This window comes from Balearica regulorum, chromosome 21 (assembly GCF_011004875.1).
Source record: "Balearica regulorum gibbericeps isolate bBalReg1 chromosome 21, bBalReg1.pri, whole genome shotgun sequence".
Classification (NCBI taxonomy): domain Eukaryota; kingdom Metazoa; phylum Chordata; class Aves; order Gruiformes; family Gruidae; genus Balearica; species Balearica regulorum.
In genome coordinates, this window is record NC_046204.1 from 2236319 (window position 1) to 2261665 (window position 25347).

At 41.1% G+C, this 25347-nt stretch overlaps 1 protein-coding gene across 3 annotated transcripts in view; it reads right to left on the reverse strand.

Annotated features, from left to right (window-relative positions):
* Positions 1-24078, reverse strand: part of SKI (SKI proto-oncogene) — a 118413-nt gene extending 94335 nt beyond the window's left edge. For 2 of the 3 annotated variants that reach the window (XM_075773236.1, XM_075773237.1), the window contains exon 1: positions 22192-24078. In XM_075773236.1, coding sequence (XP_075629351.1) covers positions 22192-23103 — 912 coding nt within the window. In that variant the 5' untranslated portion in view covers positions 23104-24078. The remainder of the gene's footprint in view (positions 1-22191) is intronic. The other variant, XM_075773235.1, reaches the window with a different exon arrangement.
* Positions 24079-25347: the final 1269 nt, after the last annotated feature.

Sequence of the window (25347 nt, forward strand, 5' to 3'; positions counted from 1 at the left end):
CAGTTGAGTTGTTTATGCATTTACTAGATTAGATATTCAGAAGCAGTGGTGCAACCACCAGCTGTGCATTACTAACACAATTCTGAGGAAGGTGGAGTGGTTTGAGATGGATGCCAACCAAAATTCCAACACAGGTTTCATTTGTCATACCTATACAGCATGAATGTATCATCCACCATGGATGGCTTCAGTTCTTTACCTTCTGTCACCTCACAATTCAGATTATCCCTTATTAAACCAAAGGCTCACTTAAGATGGCATTTTTAAAACTGGTAGAGTCAGCAATTGGTAATGGAACTGCCTTAATGCCTTCTCATCCAATCCTACTGCACAGAGCAGGGGAAAAAAGAATGGAATAAAGTAAGATGGATCTCCCCAAAACATTTATTTAGATGCTTTGATATTCCTTAAGCTATTGCATCACTTGACCAAAATGGAAAGAGTTAAAGAAAACCTAGCATGCTTATTTTTCAGAGAGCATAGAACCAAACACAAACATGCACATCCATACATTATTGGATTTGCTGGTTTAATCAGCAAGTACCAGTGACTCAATTAGCCTCTTAGCAGTGCCTAAATGCCAGTAATTCAGCCCACTGGCTGCTGCAGCATACATATACAAGCTTGTCCCTTTAGATTTAGCGGTAACAGCACCGCTATTCTTCTCATGACGGCACTAGGGGCCCAGTCAGTCTCCTTCTCTCTCTCTTTTCTGTTCTGCCAACCACACAGAAAGAAAAGACCCCAGGGCTGACTGCGTGTGAGCGTTGAGTAGGAGGAAAAAGGAAGAGGGAGACACTGTTTCTATTCATTTTACAGCTTCATCCATCAAAAGCCTTGCAAAAAAAAAAAAAAAAAAAAAAAAAGAAAAATGCATTCCCAGAAGCTCATGGTTTAGAGCAACAGCCTAATAAGGTGTTAAAGATACTGACCTAATCTTTAGCAGCCACATCTACTACACAAAAGTTCACCAAATTACATAAGCTAGGGCTGAGGAAGAACTATTTCATTCTAATTCACACTCCCACCATGGCTAGTCTGTTCTTCATATTGTTTGGCTTTTAGGATAAAGCACCAAGACATAAACCATACTTTTAACTGAAACCTACCTACCTTTGGCAATCTCAAATAATAATACATAACACCAGTGAACAAACCAACCAACCCACCCCAACTTGCTTTTTCTGTACACTCAACAGCACATTTGTTAATTTTTGTGACTCTCCCTTATATAATGACTAATTTTCAGGCAGATTGATTCCCTGGTGAGTTGTTGCACATTGTGCAGCCATAAAAGCACTAGTGACAGTCAAAGAAGGTGACAGGAACAGTAGGCTGGTGTTAGGGCAGAAGCCAAATGGAGTTTTGGGAGTAACTAGGTATATGTCAAATTAAAGCGACCAAGCAACTACGGCTTCTGAAGTATTGACTCAGTATGAACAAAATGTGCTGTCAAAACACAACACGTCAGAACTGAACCCATCAGATCTATTTTACTTGATGACTATACATAGAATTACAGGTCAAGAGAAATACAGGAGATCCCAGAGGAGGAAAAAACCTTTGCTAATTAACTTACAATGTGGAAAGCAGAGCATTCTTACCCAGAAAGCAAAGCAAAAGACACAGGAGCTTTTCTCTCTCTTCTTCATAATCCTTCTCGCCACTTAAAAATGAAGGCTTATTAAAAAAATGGTCAAAGGTGCATTCACTCTAGGTTTGAGAGCCACAACATTTGCAAAAGAGGCAATACTGTTTTAAATCCCTCCCAGCAGCTTCCCAGCTGACAATCACTTGGTATCCAAAGGCAAGGTAGGAACTTGGCAACCACACAGGATTTCTACAACAATATTTGCAACATAAAATCAAACAAACAAACAAAAAAGAATACCCCTTTCAAGTACTAGACAGTAAACAGGCCTTGCACTCCCACTCCCCTTTCCTCATTAATATTCAACAGTTTAAAATGAAGATTTACCAAAAAAACACCAGGGAATCCATTAAGTCCACAGTATTTCAGTTCACCAGTCTCTGATTTCCAATCAGCTGAAATTGGAAAGTCATTACTTCAGTTGCAGCCCAGGTCAGAGGAAAAACTAATCTCACACTCAAAAGGCTGCCAGGTTCAGGATGAATGCAGGGTGGTTTGGAATTGTAAGGGGCTAAGGAGAATGCAGTATCTTAATTAAGGAAAACCTGTCCCAAACAAGGACATACAGTCAGCTAGCACAAATCAGTGTTTCTTAGTAGAAGCCATTAGATCCACACAATAAGAAAACTGTAAATAGCACAGCAAAAAAAGACCAAGTTTCCTATTCTTGTATGTATATTTGGATTTGGTACCTTGTTTTGAGAGATGACCAATATATAACTTTTACACGTCCTTCACACCTACCACCCAAAACCAATCACCAATACCTAGCTATCGTCTCAATACAAATAGATACCACCAAGACTATTCCAGAAGCAACTCTAGCACAGTTCATACTGCAGAACTCCCCCCCTGCACAAAAGCCCACATCATCTTTCCTGCACAAAGTGAGAGGAAATTGTTGCCACTTAGGGGAACTCCATGGGAAGAGTGTGCAGAGACAATATCCTGCTTGGCAAATCCTAGGAGCAAAGCACAGCTTCTAAAAATGGTCACAGATTTGCACGGCACCTCCACCTCTGTTGCTCTATCTACTGACCATATCCCTGCTCCTTTCACTGCCTGTCTGATAAACCCCTTTATACACCCATAAAGCCGGCTGTCCCCAGAGCACCCCACCGAGCAGAAACTGCTGCTCCTCTTACAACTTTGGCTTTACAAAAACAGTAGAAAAAGGCAAGCAGATCTTTGTAGGGTTTTGGGGGTTTGTGGGTTGGTTTTGTTTGGGGGTTGGGGTTTTGTCTGCTTGTTTAGTTTTGTTGTTTTTGTTTTGTTTTAAATCAGAGCTCAACCACTCAGGGTGTAGGTAAACTTCAACGTAAGGATGCTTTCTTTTTTGAAGGTATCACAAAAATTACAAATCGCAGCCCAATATTTGCTAAAAGCTGCATTTCCCTAAATACCGTAGTGAGCAGGCCAGACAGAAGTTCTACCCAAATGAAGAGAGATCGCAGTCAGACAAAATGAAACTGAAGACTGTTCAAAAACATTATCTTAAGTAGGTGATGTTACTGCAGCTTATGGACATTTTGTCTTCCCTTGTCAGAAAAGCTGGCTTGCTAATTTATGGGCAGAGTGGGAAAAGCAGAGGGATACAGACAGACACAGAATACTTAAAACAGGACTCAGAATGGAGACAAAGCTCCCCTTTCACCTCCTGCTGCTATTTACCATCTGGGATCCTGAAAAGGGGGTGATGGGTAGTTTTGTGATAGGTTTGGCAAGGGGCAGGACATTTAGGATTTTCTATGTGTAACGAGGTCATGTGTCAGCGCCTTCGCAGCACATGGGAACACTATCCAAAAGAAGGTTCAACAAAAGGGTTGCCCTGGCTGAACTGGAAAGAAATTCCATTTAAAAATACCCTGGCACCAATGCAGGACCTTAATAATAATAATAGTAATAATTTTGAAGAAAGTGCCTCCAGAACCTGGTTTGGAAAAGCACAGAAAAAATGAAGGAATGAACACGTCCAATTAAAAGGTGGATGCTATTTCCTACTACATTTGTTGAAGTGGTATGGGATTTAAAAGTAAAATGAAAATTCTGAATCACAGCATGTACACTTCTATTTGGAAACCAAACAGGTCAGTTGACTCCAGGTTTTTTGTTAAGTTTTCTTTTCTTGATCCCCTTACACTGGGATTAGGAAGCAAGAACTCAACAATATTATATTGAATGTACTGCAACTCTGTGGAAAGGGAGAAGTACTTTGTATTATTCTTTGACATTTCCACTAATATTGGGAGTTTGGGGTGATGGAAACACCACAAGAACTGAAATCCTAAGTGTAAGAAATGCAGTATTTTTTTCTAACACATCTTTGTTTCATGAAAACAATTTACAAAAAGCAGTTTTATGAAATGAGGAGTTCTGGTTTAGAAATGTTTCTTCTGCTTTCATAAAAAGAATTACTAAGGTAAATTTCCCATCAAATGGTGCTACAGTAAATCTTTAAATATGATCCTTTAATCAAATGATCTGAAGGAAACATGAGCATCCTAGCCTTTCGCCCAGACTGCAATGTCTGCTGACTAAAATGATTCTAACAACACTGCTACTGCAGACTGTAATCTATGTGTTAAATTATTTAAAATCTATACCCTACAGGATGCACAGATGCGAGAACTAGTCACTAGAACTAATGCAGTACTTTCTTATCTATGTGTCTCAAACTCCTACTTAGTAGAAACCCCATTTTCAAGGTTAAAAGCTTTAAACTGAGAAACTCACTACCACACCATCAACTATACAGTGAAGTTAGTTTGTGCATTGTGGAAGATCAATGAGCAAAATTTCTAACTGCACTGATGGAAAACCAAAAAGTTATGTCAGATTCTACAGAACAGAGCCTTTAAACCAATCACTGGATAATATCTGTAACTCTGTGGTGGACTGTAAGTGAAAATCCTGTTCTTTTTCCTCCCCAGCCTTTCCTCCATGCATGTACCAATCCAGAACTGTAGCCAACAAGCAGTAAAAGGAATCACAATCAACATATTGCTATGAGACACAAACAGATGGACAGTTTCAGTCCATCAGAGAAAGGCTCTTCAATGTACCAGAGTTCACGATGGCTCAGTCCTACAGCAATGGAGTCAAGCTGCAATAAAAACCCTTCTAACATAAGAGCCATACTACCTATCGTCCTAAGAAACTATTCGTGAGGTCACACAGCACTAGATGTACTGAGTGTTTAGGCAAACCCTGCTCAGCATCCTGCCACCCAACACTCTTCTTCCCTGACTTCCCTAATATTCCTATTGTGCCATCTTCCAAATTGCAGAAACGGGCAGTGGTTGACCAGAATGAAAACAGGGTCCGTTAACGAACCACGGGATCACTAACTGGACACTACAGTTGCTTTGAGGAGCAAACTTCGCTTCCACTTAAAAATGGCAGATTTGCATATGTAAGTCAGCATACAATGTAAGCACGCTATCCAAACTCTTAAGCCTCTTCACTTATCACTTGACTACTGCCTAGAGATACTTTTAAAGACAGAGGAGGCAGCTGTTTCTCTGAACTTTTATGTAAAGTGCAACATTTAAAATAACGCAGCTGGGAGGTCAGGGGAAGCTCTTTGTACCAAAACAGCACCTTCCAAACCAAATGCTGCATAACAGCATGGTGCTAAATATCCTACAGACCTTTCATGAGTTATCACTCCTATTTGCTCATGTGCATTTACAGTGGCATCCTGGTATTTGACAACTTCAGGAGAGGAGGTGGGGAGTGAGGAAGAGAGAAATACCTACAGGCTAGGTGCATGAAAGTTAGCCAGGTTCTTCTCTTGAGCCACTATGCCTGAATGAAAACAGATTATAAACTTTGCTTTGCAATTCATATCTGGCTTTGATATATCTGCTATCATAGGGATAAATACTATTTGTTGATGAAAATGGGTATCAAAACAGCAGAACTGCACCCAGTTACACTAAAAATCGCAGTGTGCCAGGAATCTTAGTAGCTAGACCATCTGCTGTGCTGAACCAGAGGAAGGGAGGGTCACACACTCATATCTGTCCTGGGATACATTCAAATGTGATTTGGGATTATTAAGGGAGGAATTTATAGAAATTAATCTTGTTTCCTCTGTCTCCTAGGTTTTTGCCTTAATTCTACCATTCCCAGAGATTCTCACATTGGGGGCAGGGAGAAGAGGGAATTAAGGATAGAAAGGGCAGAAGAGAACCACCAACAAATCTAGCTGGAGTCCAGATGTTTTCAATCAGATGGTCCTGGGCCAGACTATGGAGGGATCTATTTGAACTCGAAGTATTTTTCTTGTGATTTGCCAATCTAAAAAAACATACAGGACCTTCTGAGCAAAGTATTTTCTCAAAAATAGTCCTCTTGCTTTGGTTATCAGTTCAAGAATACAAAGCAACTGTCAACATAAAACTAAGAAGTAATAAAATATGAAGCTACAACAATCAATAATCTTGGAGTCTTGATGAATATATAAGTCATATGAGTGGTGATACCACATTGTTTCATAGCACATTTTGCCACCCTTAATGTTTTAAGAAACCAAACACAAGGCCACAGACAGCACCATCCCGATACATAAATCAGAATGGCAGGGATAGTCTTCTGAGTATCACAATTAAATGGTGCCACTCTCACGTGCTCAGATATTCCAAATGAGAAGATGTGAAACAAAAAACCCCACATCTGGCACCAACATGAAAGTGTTGTTTGTATTATTACTGAGTTACTTGCATCACTGCAACCCCACTGACACAGCAACATACTGACACTCTGCAGAAAAGCAACTTGTCCAGACAGAACGTGAAACAAAAGCAACCATTTAATATGTCTGACAAGCACATTAGGCATTTACACAGATACTACTATATTGATGCCATCTAGCTACAAAGAACAACAAATAAATGGCTTTTCACTCCAAATTTTAAGTACAAAAATCCTTAATTTTTTTCTTTTTTTTAATGTATTGTTCTACTCCAAGACAATAAACATAGTTTTGCTTTGTCCCCACAGCTTTGAAAAGAGCTTTATAAATAGAAGGACACACACATACAGAAGCAGTACAAAGGTCAAATGCACTGGGCAATACTGAGTATTTGAACATGCTACAAAAAACCCCACTAAAAACAAATCACAGTTTTGATAGTTCTGTGGGGAAAAAAACTTAGCAAATTTGCAACAAAACTGTTAAGTAATTAAGGCAAGACACTTCACACATGAACTTAAACTGCTAATTAAATCCCCCCTGCTTAATTGACTAGATTTGCATATCGTTCAGTGAGGAATGGGAATGGCTTGGGCATTATACAAGCGCTTCCTTGTGCAGAAGGCAGCTAAGCAAAATAAGCTAGAGGTAGTAAGAAAAAGCAATGACAGGTTCTAAATTAAACAGAATTTTTCAACTAAGATTTTCAACATTTTTTTTGTTAAGAACATTAGAACATACCACATTCCAATCAGTTACTATTTAAGAGTAATATTCAGAACTACAACAAATGTTTTATATCCATGCTAACTATCCCCCTACTTTAACCTGCGATCACTACTGTCTGCACACACATACAGCTCTCAGTTACTCTCAAAAAAGGGTTTATGTCCAAGGGAATCCATTTCTGCTTAAAAAACCCAAATGCCTTCATTTCAATAACTGTAGGAGAAAAAGTATCCATGTCTGCCACTAAATTTAGCATGAATCTAAAAAAAGGTTTGAGAAAACTTCCAGACCTGTAGCAGGAAAAAAACCTCTTTGACTTTAAGATCAACTAGAGTCAAGGAAAACATGCAATTATCTGCCGGCTTACATTGTTCATAAATGACCCAGTGTGCAGGATGAAACTAGTCTGTCAAAAGCCCTGTTCCAAGGATGTCAAATTATGATTTTTTTTTTTTTTTTTTAAGTGGGTAAGGATTCAGAGTCAAGAACACAACCTCCCCACAACATAAAATGGGCTCATTGTTTCAGACTGGTTAACAGACACAGGCAAACACTACAGCAAAAGTTAATACCTGCTCACATTTGGAACGTTACCACTGCAGAAAAGACGGTAACACACTTCCCTTTTTAAAAGATGAGATTCTGTAGCATTTGAAAATGTTGTGCAAGAAAATGAGTTCAGCATACAAACCAGAAATCTGCTAGGCCTGCAGTAGAGCACTTCCTTCTATCTCTGAATGTTCTGTGTGACAGACACACTTTCATTATTGAGAAGTGTTACTATTATTACATTATCAACTTCTATCATTTCTGATCTTCTAAATTAGAAAAATAAAAACAATATGGAAGACATTTAGCTTATTTATCTCAAGGCAAAAAGATTTTACATAGCCACCGATAAAAACATCAGAACACTTCTGATGCTTAGAGTTGCACCATTATTAAAACAGGATTACGTGAGATCACCATAAAGTTTACTACTTGTAAAATAACGTAAAAAGAAAAGCCAGTTGTAGGAGTTGTTCCTTTTAATAGTCTGCTTTTTCAAGTGAGGCTTCTTACACCAATAATCCAAGAACAAACTTTTAATCTAACAGCAGCTCCCATTTATTCCAGAAATGGAAATGTGTCTTATAATATGTACAATCTTACAAACAGCAACATGAATGGCTACAGGGTCAGCCTCATACTGTTTGCGTTGCTATAGATGATGCTGATACTACTTTCACACTATCATCAACTACAACGGAGACACTGCAGCTGTAAGCCAGTATAATGCTCTGCATTAGTATTTGCTTTGACAAATAAGACTGAGTAATAAAATGGTAAGAGCTGGGGGGTTGCATCTGCACTATACATTAAATGGGATTCAGAAGGAATCATTATTATATCTTTGATAAGACAAATACAAGCAAGCGTTTGTTTTTTTGGTTGGTTGGGTTTTTTTACCTTAAACTGGTTTGTAATTGATCTCCTGCTGACCTGACCAGGAAGGGGAATGAGGACCGCAGACAACTGAGTAAAGTATAGATGCCCTCCTTTTGCCCCAGATTTCGAGTGTTATGGAAACTTTCCCGTCTGATTCTTGATGAAGAAGAAAAAGAAAAAAAAAAGCAAAATTTTCAACACTGGACTCCTCATTTATTGCACAGATTTTACTGCTCCTAGCTGAAAGCAACACTGTGTTAAAATCAGAAAAGCTACTTTTTTCTTTTGCTAGATCACTTATTAGGCCAAGCAGGAGAAACTTAACTGCAATCAAATTACACACAGCTAATACTAACGTGAGCAACTGAAGAATCAGGGCCATTTTTACATTCAAATCTCAGAAATAAGAGAGTAGATCATAATAACATATCTCATGAGTTCATGACTGTTGTGGAAGTTGATAGCACATTCCATTCACAGATATTGAGAAGGAGATTTGTTTTTTTACCTCAGCTTGTATCTTAAAAAAAAATAATCCATCCTTTATCTAATTTTTTAAAAGGTTCTGTAAGTCTTTGAAACATTAATATTCTCCCTAACAAAGCCAGCAGCTGCTCTGCCAGTCTGTGACATGGATGGTTTTGTTAAAAGGTTTTCATGTGTTGGGTTTTTTTCCTCCCAGTTCAGTGTGCTTTGCATTTGAAACAGGACATTTCCCCACCCTCCACCCCCATTCCCTCCTAATCCAGAAGGGACCTTACTTCCTCCCTCTCAAACAAGCAGCTCATTCAGCAAAAGGGAAATCCCAAGATGCACTCGGGCAAGAAGCCTACATAAGGAATTGGGAAAAAAAAACCCCAAACACCAAAACAAAACCCAAACACAAACCAACAAACCAAAAAACACACCCACTCCCACCCCCCCCCCCCCCCAAAAAAAAAAGCTACCAGCGTGTCCCAAACACAGGAAGAGGAGCAACTGAGCTGGCAATTATGAACTCACTTCTGCAAACTACTACTTTAGGACATGGATCTGCCATGCCAGTCATTTTAAAAGTTTTTCCAAGGTAGCAATTCAGTTTTGGCCCTACCGTAATATAACCCACAGACTGTAGTTCTCCCCTGCCAAAACAGAAATTACAGAAAGCCAGTTTGGAGAATCTTTTACATGATTACTACGGTAGATTCAGTGGGGTGAATTTGGAGCAACTCAATTGTTACTTTGCAATTGTAATCTAAAGCAAAATTTGTTTCTGTTTTTAAAATGAAAACAAAAATCAAGCAACCTTTTCTTAGTTAAGAAATTTGTTTGAAACAGGATCCATGTGCCTCCATATTTCTCTTCCCTGAGACCTAATGCTCACTTTGTGACATCAAAACTGTCTACAGCAATTAATTCCGATGTCACAGGGGACTATGGTTTTGACTGAAGGAGTAAAAATGTTCAAAAGGGATGGGGGGCTCTAATTAATAATAGAGATTTCTTCAAGGAAACCTCCCACCCCCCCAAAAAAAACAACCCCCCAAAACCCCAGAAACTTCAACGTAAAGGTTTTCACATCTGTCAAGATGGGATCCAGCTGCTCTTTGAGAGAACACAAATGAACATCCCTCTTAGAAACAAAAAAATATACGAAGTTTAGTGTGAATATACCGAAATCAATTCAAGTTATAACAAGAGAAAACTGCACCAATAAATTAGCCCAGCTAATGAGGGCAAATTTGATAATTTTTTAGAAACCTAAATCATGGAAATTTACATGCAAATTTCTAAGCGTAGATTTTAAATTTAGAAACAGACTTCTGAAACAATAACCTCCACTGAAATCCCATTAATTACTCTACATTTTCACTTGTAAAATCTCAGCAGAATTTGACCCGCAAATTATAACCAGTGAGAAAAAACTGGCTACATTCAGAATCTATGACAAGTGATTTCCACTCTAAGATGCATTTTGATAAACTTGGACCAAGTCCATTGACTTCACTGGAGTCAAACCACAGAGCAAAACGTTGCCTCAATAACCTTCCCTGAATTAAAGCAAAGCATTAGGTCCAATTATGGCTGTACTTCAGGGTCTTTTTCAAAGAAGATCCTATTTCTTCCATTTACTTGAAGCAGTTCCTGGCATGGTTTGCATGACAGCACAACTACACTGATGTCAAGGGGATTATTCTTACTGTGTACCAGGCAAAATAAACCCTCAAGGTCTAGACCACAGAGTCATTTAAAACATTATCTCTTTTCTATAATGGCAAAAGTTAAACCTCATCTACACATCTATAAATATGTAACTACACACTAAAGCAATTTGGTAAGGTAACACAAGCTATGGCTGTTTACACAATACTCAGCAATGATATCAGGGGAAAATATTCCTGCTGTTAACTTCCCCACACACTGTCCCCTCCATTTGTGTTGCTACAGGTTCTCCTACAGCTACACTTGAACTGATGAAGCTTTACAAACTAAACAAAAATTAAGTGAAACACAGAGGCCACTGCAATTCTTTCTTAGCAGTTTCTGTCTCATTGATGCATTTTGGTTTTTAAATTTTGGTTCATAGAATTAGAAGCTGCTGTCAGAAAAAAAATGAGTCAGTTGTGCAGCACAGCGTGGAAACTACAGGTGGGGCAATAATCCATAGGCTGCTACTACCAGTAATCTGGTTGAAATGTGAAACCACAGCTCATACTCCAGCTCCTTCTTACTCTTCCAGCATCGTATGCATGTGTCACCCAACTGGGAAAGAGATATGTAACATTTTTCATCCTGAGCACTGAACTGCTAAACTCAGAATAAAGTGAAGCGTGACGATCTGTACAAATGCAAATGTCCCAAATGCCAAGACTAACATTTCTAAAACCTAATTCAACTCTTTCATTTCTTAGCTGCAGGCCGTTTACTGCCACTCCTTTTTTCCACCCAAACAAAAGACGAAAGGGATGACTCAAAGCAACTTGAATTTCAAGCTAAAGCCACAAAGAACCGAATCCTGATCTTTAATATTAAGCAGGTGTGCAGATGATATTCATTCAAGCCTCATCACAGCTGGGTTAATTGTTAAAAAAACTGCAAAGAGACCAAATTTACTTAAAAGCCACATGGATAAGTTACACAATGCTATAAGTAACAATGCAAGTCATATGGTAAACACAAGCAAATAGTAGTTACAGCACTGCCAACTCCCTCTACCCCTTTTTCCCTCCAGATCACTAATTTTTCTTTTTTCCTTTGTATTCATACAATTGCATATAGTAAAATTATAATAATTTAAAATATAAAAATGTATAATAATAAAACATAATTTAATCTTTTTCCTTCAGAATTTAGTTATATTACACATACAATCTTTGCTCTAGAATCAAGAGGGCTAAAGAAGGGTCAATAAATCCATTATAAAAAGATTTTCACATAAGTATGTTTCTAGAAATTATGGTTTTTTTTAAAAGGAATTCCTAATTTGCTACGCTGTGAGGGCAAAGGCCTTTGAACAGTAGTTCTCATATCCACTGAATACCACTTTACACCACTTCGCCACTTATATCACTATCTACTGCTGAATATGGTCCAAAGATTATTTGGCTTCACTGGTTTTGCAAAAATCTACTGTTGTGGCAAAAAAAAAAAAAAAAAAAAAGGCAAAAAGCCAAACAAAACTAAATCTTTGGATATATTAGTACAAGGACTCATAGTATGGCATGTTTCTTATTGGTGAATGAATGGGAACAAAGAAATATCAATAATGGACCTAATGCTACAGTCTGTTCTCTTTTGAATCTGATTTACTTCTCACAGCAGCTCTGCACCACTCTACATACATTTATTTCAAAGGAATATTTCTAAATCATACCAGCATGGGTGAGATAATTCACACCCACTGAATAAACTGAAATTGCTAGTGGGGAGTTAAGAATGGCAAATTCTTTTTTTTTTTTCCTTGAATGACACTCCATTATGTTTTAACTCAGATAAGTTTTTCAACTGTGGAATGATGGTACTTTAGCAAAGCACGCTTAACATAATTTCATGAGAAATTCTTAATAACAAAAGTCTAAATCTGAAATCCATTACATCAACGAAGGTTACTGAAATCAGACCATATTGTAGCCTTAATATTGTCTATTTTCTGCCTTTCTAGCCCATTACTCTGTATAAAAGCTATAAAACTTATTTTACTGCTATAAGTATGTAAACCTGAACAATCTTGAAGATTTTTTTGGTTTTTTTCAAAGATACTTGTCAAAAAATATAAGACCTAGAGAAACGTAATACTTACAGATTTTTTAAAATTATTTAATTCACTGCTTCTAATAGGTACTACTACAATCTCTGCATTACATATGCAGTCCAAGATACACAGCCCTCCAGTACTACATAATAATAGAAAGTAAATTACTATCATGATCCCATTTCTGCCATCTGAACCGCAAGGACAGCTCTTTAGATCTGTGCAGCTCCCCCAGTGAAATCAATAAGGGTTGTAGGCATAGGTCAGCTGCTAGATTTTGGACTGTAGGATGCAGCCACACAAATAGCCTCATGCAGAAGTTCACATTTAAGCAAGATGTTACTTTGGCCTCTTCAAGTTCAATAAACGCACTTGACTGCAGTAGCTTTCTTCTCCTGTGTTAAGTGACACAAACCAGCTTAATTTTGCTGAAAAGCAGCAGGAAAGTTTTTACTAAACAGTCAAATATTACTAAGCGCAGTATTACAGAAATAGTTTAGACTTTTCTTCTTCACTGACAGAATATGGAAGCGTCACCATCATTATCTTCTGTTTAATGGTAATAAAGGCAATAATTTTTCATAAAAGGAGAAAATCTAAAGACTGAAAGAAAACAGGTGGTATCATTTCTGATTTTAACAGTACCACTGGGACATGACAGAAATGCAGATATGCATTAAAAATTCTGCAGACCCCTCCCCAGAAGAGTGTCCAACTTGCGTGCCTGACTGATTCCACCTGGGCATGAAGAGTCGGAGCCTGTAACACAGGTAACGTAGGAAGTGGAAGGGGTTGGGAACTTCATAAAAATGCAGGTTATGACAGTGAAAAGATATGAAATGGTTCTTCTTCCAACCCTAACAGATGTTGTCCAATTAAGGATACAAATAAATCACCCTCTGCATTGCAAGTCAGAAAACACATACATAAAAGCTTTCTAAATACATTTCAGTTTAAACTTGCATAATTCTCCCAGTGGGGAAATCATCTTCAACTTACGTAATCCTTAGAAAGAGACATTATTACATACAATTCTGTGCCACTAAGAAACAAGGAAGACACATCTCTAGAAAAAGAGGTGCACCCACACACAATTAATTATATGGGTGTGGAGAGAGGAGAGGGGAAAAGCTGTGACAGGGATGCAAAGACCAGCCTGCTGTTTCCACAGAGACTGATCTGTAACCGAGCTCAAGGGGCTGCTCCCCTTTCACCAGCCAGAACTGTCTGTTATACTTAACCCAGACTTCCTAACACTTGATATCCTGTCTGCTATTTCAATGCCCTTACTCAATGTTTCAGACAGACATTACACAAACTGGCTGGTGAAAAGGGTTGAGAAACCAAGAAGCAATCCAAGTCAATGACCTTATTCTATAAAACGATAGCATTGACTGAACAGAGGATGAAGAACAAAGCACAGGGGTACATGTCTTCTGAATATATCACCGAAATCTTCCATAGGAAAAGACAAGGACTAGGCTGTATCTTTTGTTAATATTGCTGCTGTCTTTTAAACCTTAAAACCTAAGCAATTCTTGTGCTTTCAGTGAAACTGATTCTCACACCAAAACAGAAACAGCTTCAATTTAAAAACAAACAAAAAACCCCAAATACACAACCGACACCTAAAAAAAGACCCAACCATAACAGTCACATCTTCTACAAAGCATGAGCAAAGGTAACTGTACATAAATCAATAAACAAAGCCAGAAACCAAGCTATTGATTAGCAAATTTGCTGTTTATCTCCAGTATACAGAATGATGCTGCAATTTTTACATATGCACAGAATCTCTATCCTCATGTATGTTTTCCCTGACTTTTAAAGTAAGACCGTTAAAACAACTAAAGACTACTTAACATGAGTAAGGGTGGCAGGACCTGTCTCATTTAACAGAAAATATGACTATGCAGATCATCGGGTTGTTTTAATATGCATCCACTGCTTGGAGAAGCCCAACTTTATGTGATAGCAACCAAACCACAGATGGAGCCAACGATAAGAGCTCCACACATGGGAATTCCCATTGGCTTCCAGAAGAGCTCTCTCCATGAAACACCGACAGGATCAGAGCTTGAATTTGTATCAGTGGTTTTGTTACCTCATCCAACCAAAAGTCAAAGCAAAATAATTAGCTCAGTACAGAGGGACCACTCTCTATCAGCCAGAAAGCTTGCCCAATACTGACAAAGCAGGCACACTCAAAGAACTGCACCTGATACAATACTGAAGCCAAGTTTATGGTCCTTGAATTTGCATCAGAAAAAAAAAGGCTGGCCCTTATCCCAGTTTTAGGCATATTTCCTCATCAGTAAAAAAAATAAAATAAAAATTGGCAAATCCTAAATAAAGGAACAAAATATCCCACCCTGTTAGATATCTACCGCAACCTTAAAATCCAAACTTGCATGTAACGACCAGCAGACAAAATCCTTTCAGTTTGAAGCCAGCTCCCAGTTGCAGAAACTATTGCCCCATTCAGTAAGAGCCATCAGAATCAGAGCACCATCAAATGTCTATGAAAGCAAAAACCTCATCAACAAGTAAAATTAAAATATGCAGTAGCAGAACTACAGGTTCTGCTCTCAGCTTTAGCACAGTCCTGCAAACGCCAGGTAAGGCCACAAACTTAGTGAAGCCACTTTGTCTCAACACCAGTATACTCCGCTTCAGAATCTGTCCCTCTATCCTATGACTGCAAGTACTGCCAGTCAACACACAGGAAGAAGTCTGATACACATACAAGTCTTCTGTGGTTTGTGGGTGAACTGGTTCCAATTACTACGCCAGCTGATTGCTTGAGTGAGAACTATAGAACTAGCCCTAAAGCCCCAAACTTCAAATTAACCTCGTATGTTCCAGAAGATATGGGAACAGGTGATTTTAGTAATAATCTGAGTCTGAATCTCTACATTGATGATGAAATGCAAAAGACATACAAGACTACACAAAGCATAAATGAGGAAGATAAGGGACCAGAGCACATCTTTTCAGAGCAAACTTGCTTCTCTGTAATTATTTTCTCAAGAACACATACTGACTGTATTAGAGACTGAGTGGAATAGCATTTTAAAAAATGGTGCATATATATTAATGTATATTACCCAGATTCAGCAAACATATGTAAACCAATTAGATATCTAATAAAATGTATCATTAACACACATACTATAATTGACAAATTTAAAACAAAACCACACTATATTACTACATTTTAAAGTAATGCTTCCTGTACATGAAGATCAATTTGAATTAAGTGCTCTATGGCCACTCAGCTAAAATAGATTAGCCTAGTAATTGACAACGTTCTATTGATAGATTCTCTACAATTCAGTCTAAGTTACTTTTGTCTAAGCTCTAATTTCTTTCCAAGAACACCTTGTTGGATTTAGCGTAACTGTTCCATGACACGTCCCTCTATATAACAGTTACAGTGTCAAGTTGAAAGTTTGCTTTTAAGAAAAACAAATCCAAAAACAAACAAACAAACAAATCCCACATGTGAGGATTAAAATTTTTCTGGGTCTATGTACTACGCACAACAAGACACAATTCTTTGTGCGATGGCAAAGCAGTTTGGCCAGCTAAGCCAGCAATGTGAGTTCCAATCACCAGTTATCACCAGTAACAGACAGCCAGCCCACTCCCTACTGCAGTCAGTACCATTCAACCCCCTTAACTTTGGCAAAATAACTTTGCTAATAGATTAAAATAATGTGAGTTTTCAATAAGAATGGATAATGCATCTCTTTAGATACCCAAATCTTGCTTGGGCTCAACCACCTAGATGTAGTCCCAAAGTTCCCCCTGCTCTAGCAGTGTTGAGAATCAAGGAAGGTGTAGATAAGGTACAAGTGGCTGCCAGAATTTTAACCACTGCATTGTCTAGACATGCTCTGAGCAGCCTCATATAGACGCCTCCAGATGCTTTTACAACACTGATCTAAATGCACCTCTCAGCAAGTGAAAACACACCCTCATTGGTTAGTCAGCTCAAGGTACTGATAACCACGTTCATACCCTGGCAGAGAGATCAGGTGTTAGGCTCCTAACACATCCAAAAAATAAACGGTGTTTACATGCAGCTTCAAAGCATGCTACTGTTTGGGCAGAACATACACCCAAGCCTGAAACCACAGAAATGGAGAGGCAAGTGAGACAGCCCAGACAATGAAGGGAGAGACAGATGTTTAAATATTTTAGCCAGTGATTTTCAAAAGGAGAGACTGCACATAATTCCCTCCCTAATTCAAGGAGGACTGAATTCAGGAACTTAGGAACTATTCTGGGGCAACAGAGAGCCATAGTTGACTCAACATCATTAGATCATTATTTGCAGCATATTCTTTGTCTAACACACATGCACGTACCTGCTTCTTTGTTCTCGATCTACATCTGTAAAACTGTTTGCATGCTTGGGAAAAAAATGCTGATGTCTGCTTAAACACTGACATCTCCTCAGGTATACAGGATTTTGTTTAAGCGTGGTATTGTTTTTGAAGTTCTACTTTTAAGCTGTAAAAGGATTCTGAACTAAACTACTGCCCCAAGACTTCAACATTTTTGTGATAGGGACTTCAAAAATTTTACTGGAGAATCTCTAATATAATTCTTGAACACCAGGTAAGAGAACAAATTACTTCATTGCTCCATGGAAAAACAACTGAACCTTCATTCTTAGGCAAAATTTTCCAAGAGTATTTATCAAGTCAGTTTGTACCAAAAAGAATAAATCCATCCAGCAGTCTGAACACCACTGCCTGTGAATAAAATTAATGTCTCTCTGCTATACTTACCATAGGATATATACTATTAACAAATAAAGAAGATTATTACTGCCAGCAGGCAGAACTTCAGGAGACAGACAGAGATACACATTCTAGCTCTACTACTGCAGCATTTCAGGTGCCCATAAAGCGCTGCACAGCGCAGCACCCAAAAGTCCACAACTACCCTACAACTCAGTACTGCACTATTTCACTTTCAGCAATTTTTGGTCTTTGATTTGGCTGCACACTTGACCTGGCTAAACCTTACTACAGCTGAGAAAGCTGCATGTTGTGGCAGCACTGGGTTGGTAGGCATTGTGAAATCAAGTGGGAGGCCTTATGTGCTCCTTTGTGTGTCAGTACCCAGAATGCTGCTTCTAGCTTCCAGCTACTTCATAGAAGTGCTGCTGGGACTTGAACCGTGGGAACACTGCAGTGCTAGTGGGTGTGGGTGTGTTCACACGTGTGCAAGGAAAGCTCTCTTATTCTTTTACTGTCTGATCACATACAGTTTTGCTAAAAGTACAGATGTCAGGCACACAGGTAGGAAATACGAAAGCACTGTCAAACATTGCTCAGTTCAATATTTAAAAAAGGTTCAAAAGAGAGTCAAACCCACCCTCCTTTACTGGAAACAGCAACGCACAAAGCCTTCAGGCCTGCTTTTTGAACTAATTCAATCACAGTGGAGGCACACTGATGTTAAGCACGCAGAGAGCTGTCTGTCGCACAGAAGTGGAAAGAGAACATGAGAGACGCCAAGGCCATATCTATACCAGCAAGTGAACACTCAACATGCACCAGCTGCTGAGCTCAAGAAAAAGGCTTTGGCACTGACAATGGATTTCTAGGACCCTGTTTTGCAACCTTGTCAGGCTATTCACATTTTAAATTTCTAGAAATACTCCAGAATGTAATGGTTGTGCTCCATGTCAGTAATGGTGGATGAAGTGACAGACAGGTAGGGAAACAGGACACCCACTCAAGTAAAAGTTGCGTTGATCATGCGCATGGAGACTCTGAAAGACCAGAGAGATAACAAAGCAGAAAAAAAAACCTGCATGAGCATGTGAGAAGGTAGAGAACCTAGTGAAGGATACAAACAAAGGGAAATGGAGAAGTTATATGGCTCAAGAAAAGAAAGAGCTTTGGGAAGTGGCAGGAAGGCGAAGAAGCTTATGGGAGATCACTAGCTCATCCAAGGATGAACAGGGAGGATATAAAACTCAAAATTTTACAACAGAGTAAGGAAAGTGGCTGAGGCCTCTATGGTTCCTCCTCTAGTGGGGACTTCAACTGTCATAACTCTCATGTTTTTGGTTAGGACCCTTTGCTGACTTCATTCAGAATCTAGACAAAAGCTTCTTCTGCAAGTGGCAAGACCAGGCAACACTCATTCAGCGAACCAGGCTGAGAGACAATGTACCTGCATGTATGTATCCACCTCTCAATACAGAAGAATACGTATGTACAATAGATACTTGATGCATATAGAAATACATGTTGGGAATGAAGTAGCTAGGTAAAGCTACGCCTTGTAGCAATGCTTTAAAACCACACGAAGGGGGAAAAAAAAGGAAAGGAGAGGGGAGAAAAAAAAAAAAAAAAAAGGAAAAAAGGCAGCTTTGCCAGTATGCTGAATCTGCAATGGGGGCTTGTGCCAGCCCAGCTCCTCCATTTAACTCAGACCCTTGAACGACAGAGCTGTATTGGCAGAAATCTACATACCTCATCACAAAACCCTCAAAGACGCACAAAAAAGTCAAAAAACCTCACTGCTTCTTAAACAGCCATAAAAATGGTCATATGCATCCCATGCTACCAACATACTGACAGAGCCCCAGGGAAAACACAACCCAAAAGCAATGCATACACACACAGACATAAATAAATTGGGAAACTGATAAAAAGCCCACTCTTGAAAGTAGAAGACCAAATATCTGACACAGCAGATTATGGGATACAACACACAAACACCTCTGTATAAAATACAACAAAGCAATGCAGAGATCTAGATCAAAAAGGAAGACCACCACAAAGACACATATGCTTCACCCTTTCATCCACAGAGGCAGGCAGACACGGAGCCCAACAGACACACAAAACCCACACAGACTGAGAGTAATTAACACAAACACACAGATGCAGACATGGGACCATCCTTTCATTTCCTTACTAGGCATCTAAACTTTACTCCAGTGTTACTTGCCCCTGGCCACAGTCTACCAATCTTAGAGCCTGATTAAATCTCTCCATAATTATCTGCACACATTGCTACAACACAAATGACCTTAGCATATGATATCCGTTGGCTAAGCCCAATGGAAAAAGACTTCAGAAAAAGGAAGGATAACCGTACAAAACTCTGCCAGCACAGTCAGGGTCTCCTCAAGACTGCACCACATTAATAGGAGAGCCCCGAAGACACCTCAAAAGCCTTGAAACTTAAGCCCAGTTCTGTATAGGATGTGTGATAAAAAGTTCTTTTTTTCTCTATCCCATTGTCTGAGCACACACCTACCACTCTGTTCTTCCCCATCAAACTCCTTGCCACCTCCCAAATGAGCCTATGCAGGAGACTTAGTATTTTACTATGATGGAATTTTGGCAACATTTTCCAAGAAATAGATGACCACAATTTCCTTACAGAATTTCTGGTGTCCACTATTAGGTATCTTGAATTCACTCTGCAAGAAGTGTCACAGTGCATGCAGATTTTGGAAAGTGGAGGAAGAGCGCTTGCCATGTTCTGAACTAGGACCTATTAAACAATCACTAAAAAGACAGGCAAAGCCAAGATTTAGTGGTCTTTTGTTCTCCACCTGCAACCTCACCTAGGGTGTTGGATAAATCATATAATTGAACAGAATGCCATAAAAGCCTTATAGGAAGAGGAAAGCACACCTCCGCTACATTCATTTTAATTAAACTCACGAAATGACCAAGCTAGGGACACAGTACCTTTCTGGAGCAAGAACGTAGAGATTTCTTAATTTTGCTTCCCAAATGAAGCATGCCCTAGAAAATTCATTTCCCAAGATGAAAAATGCCTCCACTTTCAGAGCCCTATTCTCGCAGACATTCATATACATCTCTCCCACCATTCCATCTTAGCACATGACTGACGGAGAATAGACAAGCCATTAAAAACACATCCACCTCCAACCACGGAGATAATGTGGCTCATTACAGCCTAGCTTTGTCACAGCGGTTCTGACACTCAGGCGGGAGTAAAAGGAGGGATGAGGACAAGGACCGAAACCGGGGCTAAACACAAGACCAGGAGAAAAACTGGAACTTGAACGAGTAAGACTCACTCCTTTATCAAAAAACACAGAGGCCAATCAAATGGGTTAACTAGGCCTCTTAGGCTAGCTGTAGGAATCATTGCATTGTTTGCACAGGCTATTTTAAAAACCCTGGTTTTGGGGTATTTTTTTGCATTTTTTATTAAAAAAAAAAAAGCTCTATTTAAGTCTGAGTGTGTGTCTGCCACTTTAAACAGGTATTTGGTGAGCTAATTAAGAATTTTACTGAACATTCTCAGTGGGCTTTAAATGTTGCTTCTCTTGTTGGGGCTCATGTCATTGCCCTTCCATCCCAGACACATAAAACCAAAGAAGAGTTCAGAAATCTCTGGCAGATAAGGCAGAATCCAACCAACAAAACTGCAGTGTAAAACTCCATAGGCAAGAGTTTGCTTTAACCTTATACTGGGGAGAGGGGGAACAAATTGCTCATCCCACAGCCAACTGCACCACTGCCAGCTAGCCAGACATCCTGGTGTCTGTAAGCAAGTTCTCAAGGCCTTGTGGCACTGCTGCCCATTGATCAGGACTGGTGCCAAGATGCCAAGGCAGCCTCCCACCCACACACCAGGGATTCTGGGATCTAAAGGCAGCTCAGACTGAAAGAAAAAACAAAAGACAGCTAAAAAAAAATGTGCTTTAGCTGTCTGGCTCAGCACGGCATGGCATACCTTAAGAAGCTGCTGCAGCTGGCTCTAGACGGATTCATTTACTGAATGTATACATAATCCAATATACAAAAGCTGTCTGGTGGGGAGATTCAGACTCCACAGGGATACTCTAAAAGCAGCGACTTCGCCATTCACGTTCCACACACATAATCTGACCACCAGTAACCTGCGTTACTGTCAGGATTTCTTCTTAGCTGCCACATTTTATTCCGATACAAGTCTTTAGACAAATTAGCCCCACCTCCATCCTGGCGGCATGCAGTTGAGCAGAAAATTGTACATATTTGTGTCTGAGGCCATCAGTAACTGGGGCTTTTTCTGGCTTCTTCCTTGTCTTGACCCCTAACTGAAGCTCTTAAGACCTGAAACCACATACTTCCTGCTAAAGTCCGGGATAGCGTGATGGATTTCAAAGATCAGGTTCCATGTACAGTAATGTATACAAATACACATATATCATTTAAACAAACTGCAAGTACTATGTTCAGAACACAACCGGGAAGAAAAATGTGCCCCCTCAAACACTGCTTGTCTACATTAACACACACGTGGTGAGAATTAAGAACACGATTAGATTGCTAAATGACTCAAAGGAAAAGCAGCTGGTAACAATTGGGTATATCAGTGGACGTTACCGAAACGACAGAAAATTCCTTTTCTCTTTCTCCCCCCTCACCCCCTTTAATTTTAAAAGGCATCACTTACCCTGGGGGCTTTTCTCTTGTATTTGTTGTTATAGTCAAATTTTTCTTTCATTTCATCTAAGAGCTGGCCCAGTCTAGCTTTCTCCTCTTTCCCAGTGTAATCCTGGCTGAGGAGGATATAGGATCTCCAGTTTGCAGAGTCAAAGCCCCAGTGGCAAGTCCTATTTTCCAGAGATTTGTGAGAGTGGACCACAAATTTGTGAGGTGGGTACATAAGCCTGCAGTCCAAGCACTGGATGCAGGCTGCACTGGGGTTACTGTAAAGCTCTGGCACCAAGAGTCCCTTACACTTCCCAAAGCACTCATGATACACCTTGAAGCTCTTCTCTGTAAGCTCCAGCTCAATTGTGCTAGAGAATTCCTTCTTGCAGTGGGGAGGATAGGTGCCACCATAAAGCAAGGCGTTACAAAGCCTCTCAGCATCAGTTTTAGTGATGAGCCCACAGGAAGGAGCAGAGAAGGGCAGGATGCCCATGACTTTGAGGATTTCCAGCTGGTCAGCAGTGCATCTGGAGCAGTAAATATGTAGCTCATCACACACCGAATTAATCTGCTGCAGGGAAAAGTCCCTGAGCACCGAGTTCAGGATCTGGGGCAAGCAAAGCCGCTTCTCTCCACCCACCACGAAGCAGGAGATGGTTTCCCCTTCCAGGATGGTCTCGCACCTCTCTGTGGATCTGTCCGAGGGCATGAAGAAGGGACCAGGCATTACCGGAGGAGGCTGGATAGGGGGCAGATGCAGTACAGGTTCTGCTGGGTCCTTGCCATTGTCTTTCTTGTACATCTCCTGTGCCCATCGTGCTGAGAAAGCAGCAGGGCCACCCAGGGAGCTCATAGAGCTCAGATGAAACTGTTCCAAGGTCTTCTGCAGTCCTGGATGAGGCTGGAAGCTGCTTCTACTTACAGTCTCCATTTTTTAGTTTCTATTCCCAAAACAAACAACAAAAATCCCCAGTTATCTTCCACCCTGGTACAAATCCACTTAAGGGATTTTTTTTTTTTTTTTAAGAAAAAAATTATGAACAAAATAAAACAACCCACCCTTGTTTTTTTCTCCTTCCCACTCGGGTTTAACAATCCACTAACGAATAGGAAATAGATCCTTTTGTATGCGTGTCTCTCTCTTCTTTCCTTTTTCTTGGCTCGTTACAATTTCAAAACCTCCAAGTCTCCAAGCTGCCCCGATGGAGCACAGAGTCACGCCAAAAAGAGGTCTTCATCCGAGCACTCACCCCCTCAGCCAACCCCCCAGGCAAACCAATCCCGCCTCCCACACCTCCACCACACACACTCACTCACTCACACACACGCCACCCACAGAAATACAAAAAGTCTGTGCCACGCTCCGAGCACCAGGGGCTCAAATATGTTCTGGCGGCTGCTGCTTCTCTGCAGTAATCACCCTCCTGTCCATATCCACTGAAAGGAAGGCGCGGGGGAGGAAAGTAAAAAGCAGGAGGAGAAAGCAAGCTTGGTCTGTGGAAGGGAACAACGCAGAAGAAAAGGAAAAGGCCCAAATCTCTGGCACTTCCAAAACGGCGCGGGGGCTTCGGACCGGCGATAAGCGGGCTCCCTTCCTCCTGGTGGTCCCTCAGCTTGGCCTGGGAGGACTCCTCGTCTCTCGGTTCGCCTTTCTTCCCTTATTTCTCTCGGTCTTCTCGGCGTGCCGTGGGGAGCCGCGGTAACAGAGCGCACATCCTCCCAGCTCCTCTTTCCAGCGGAGACTGAGAGTGCCTGAGAGCTGAGCTAATGCAGGCTGGCTCAGCCTCCCTCACTCCTCCTCCTCCTCCCCCCCTCTGTTTGTTGGTGTCTGCCTCAGTCATTGAATCCCAGCCAAGAATGTGACCAACTCCCCAGGCCGGGCTCTTCCAGGAACAGCGGCCGCCTCCCCCCTCCGCTCTGCGCTGAGCTGAGCTGCTGCACAGGCAGGCGCGCAGCACTGCCCCGGGCGGCGGCGCCGGGGAGGGAGGTAAACTGCTGGTTCACAGACCGCCGCGCCACGAAGGAGGGGCGGTAGGGCGAGGGCTTTTTCCTCTTGCCGCTTGCTTTCTGGACAGCGGTAAAAAGGGAACAAGCGAAAACGCGTCCGCCTCACGCTCGCACGCACACGACGTACAAGCACACCACAAAAAACCCGTCCGTCGCAAAACCTGCTTACAACGCCTAAGTTCAACTTCGAGCACACGCCCCTCTCCACGAACAGAAATCGCACACGTACAGAGACAATTTATGGCCGAAAACAGCACACCCCGACAGCACATCCCCGAACGCTCAACGCGGCGAGCCACGCACCGCATTCACCCGGCGCTCCGCGCACGTGCGTCCCCTGCTCTCGACACACCTCGCGCGCCCAGCTCACACGTGGAAGGAGCGCGAGGCACAACTGCAACGCAGATGCGCAGGGGGTCGGTGAGCTACCCCAGCCCTCGCCGAGGTAGTAACGCGGAGTCAGGCAAGAAAACCCACATTTCTCGCAATCGCGGGCGAGTCGGTACCTCTACTTCGACACAAGGCGACGGGCGGTCTCCAAGGCCGGCGGCCACACGGGCCGCGCGCCGCCGCAGACCGGAGACGAGCGCCCTCTACCGAGCGCCGGCGGCTGGGAGCCGAGGACTCCGCTGCGCGGCCCCGGCCCGTTCCCGATCCCGTTCCCGATCCCGATCCCGTTCCCGGCCCCGCGCAACCCCGAGCGGCTGGGAAGCCGCAAGCGAAGCGCTGACACCCACCGCACACCGCCGCTGCGAAGTGCATGATGATTGTATTGTTCCGATCGGGAATCAGGTGCTCGTTCGTCCCTATCAATATCAAATCTCAAAGCAAGAAGTTTGGCTTCTCCCTTTTTTCCCATGGGCTGCGTAACTAGAATTCTGCAAAGTATTTCAACGAGCACTAGGTACAAACATAAGAAACAAGCTTAAAAGGTTATGCCTGTTGTCTGCAAACTCTGTCAATTGCCAAAAAAAGGCTGGAAAGCAGTTTCACTGCAATACAACTGTTGAAATATTATTTGTAATGCAACAGCGGCTTTAAGCACTATTCATAGTATAGAATCTTGCTACCCTGAGTGACGCAGACATTGAGCACTCAGCCTCCTCTGAAAGAGTATACCATTACAGTATAAAAGCAGAAAAAAACAGATCAGGACAAAAGAGGAGGA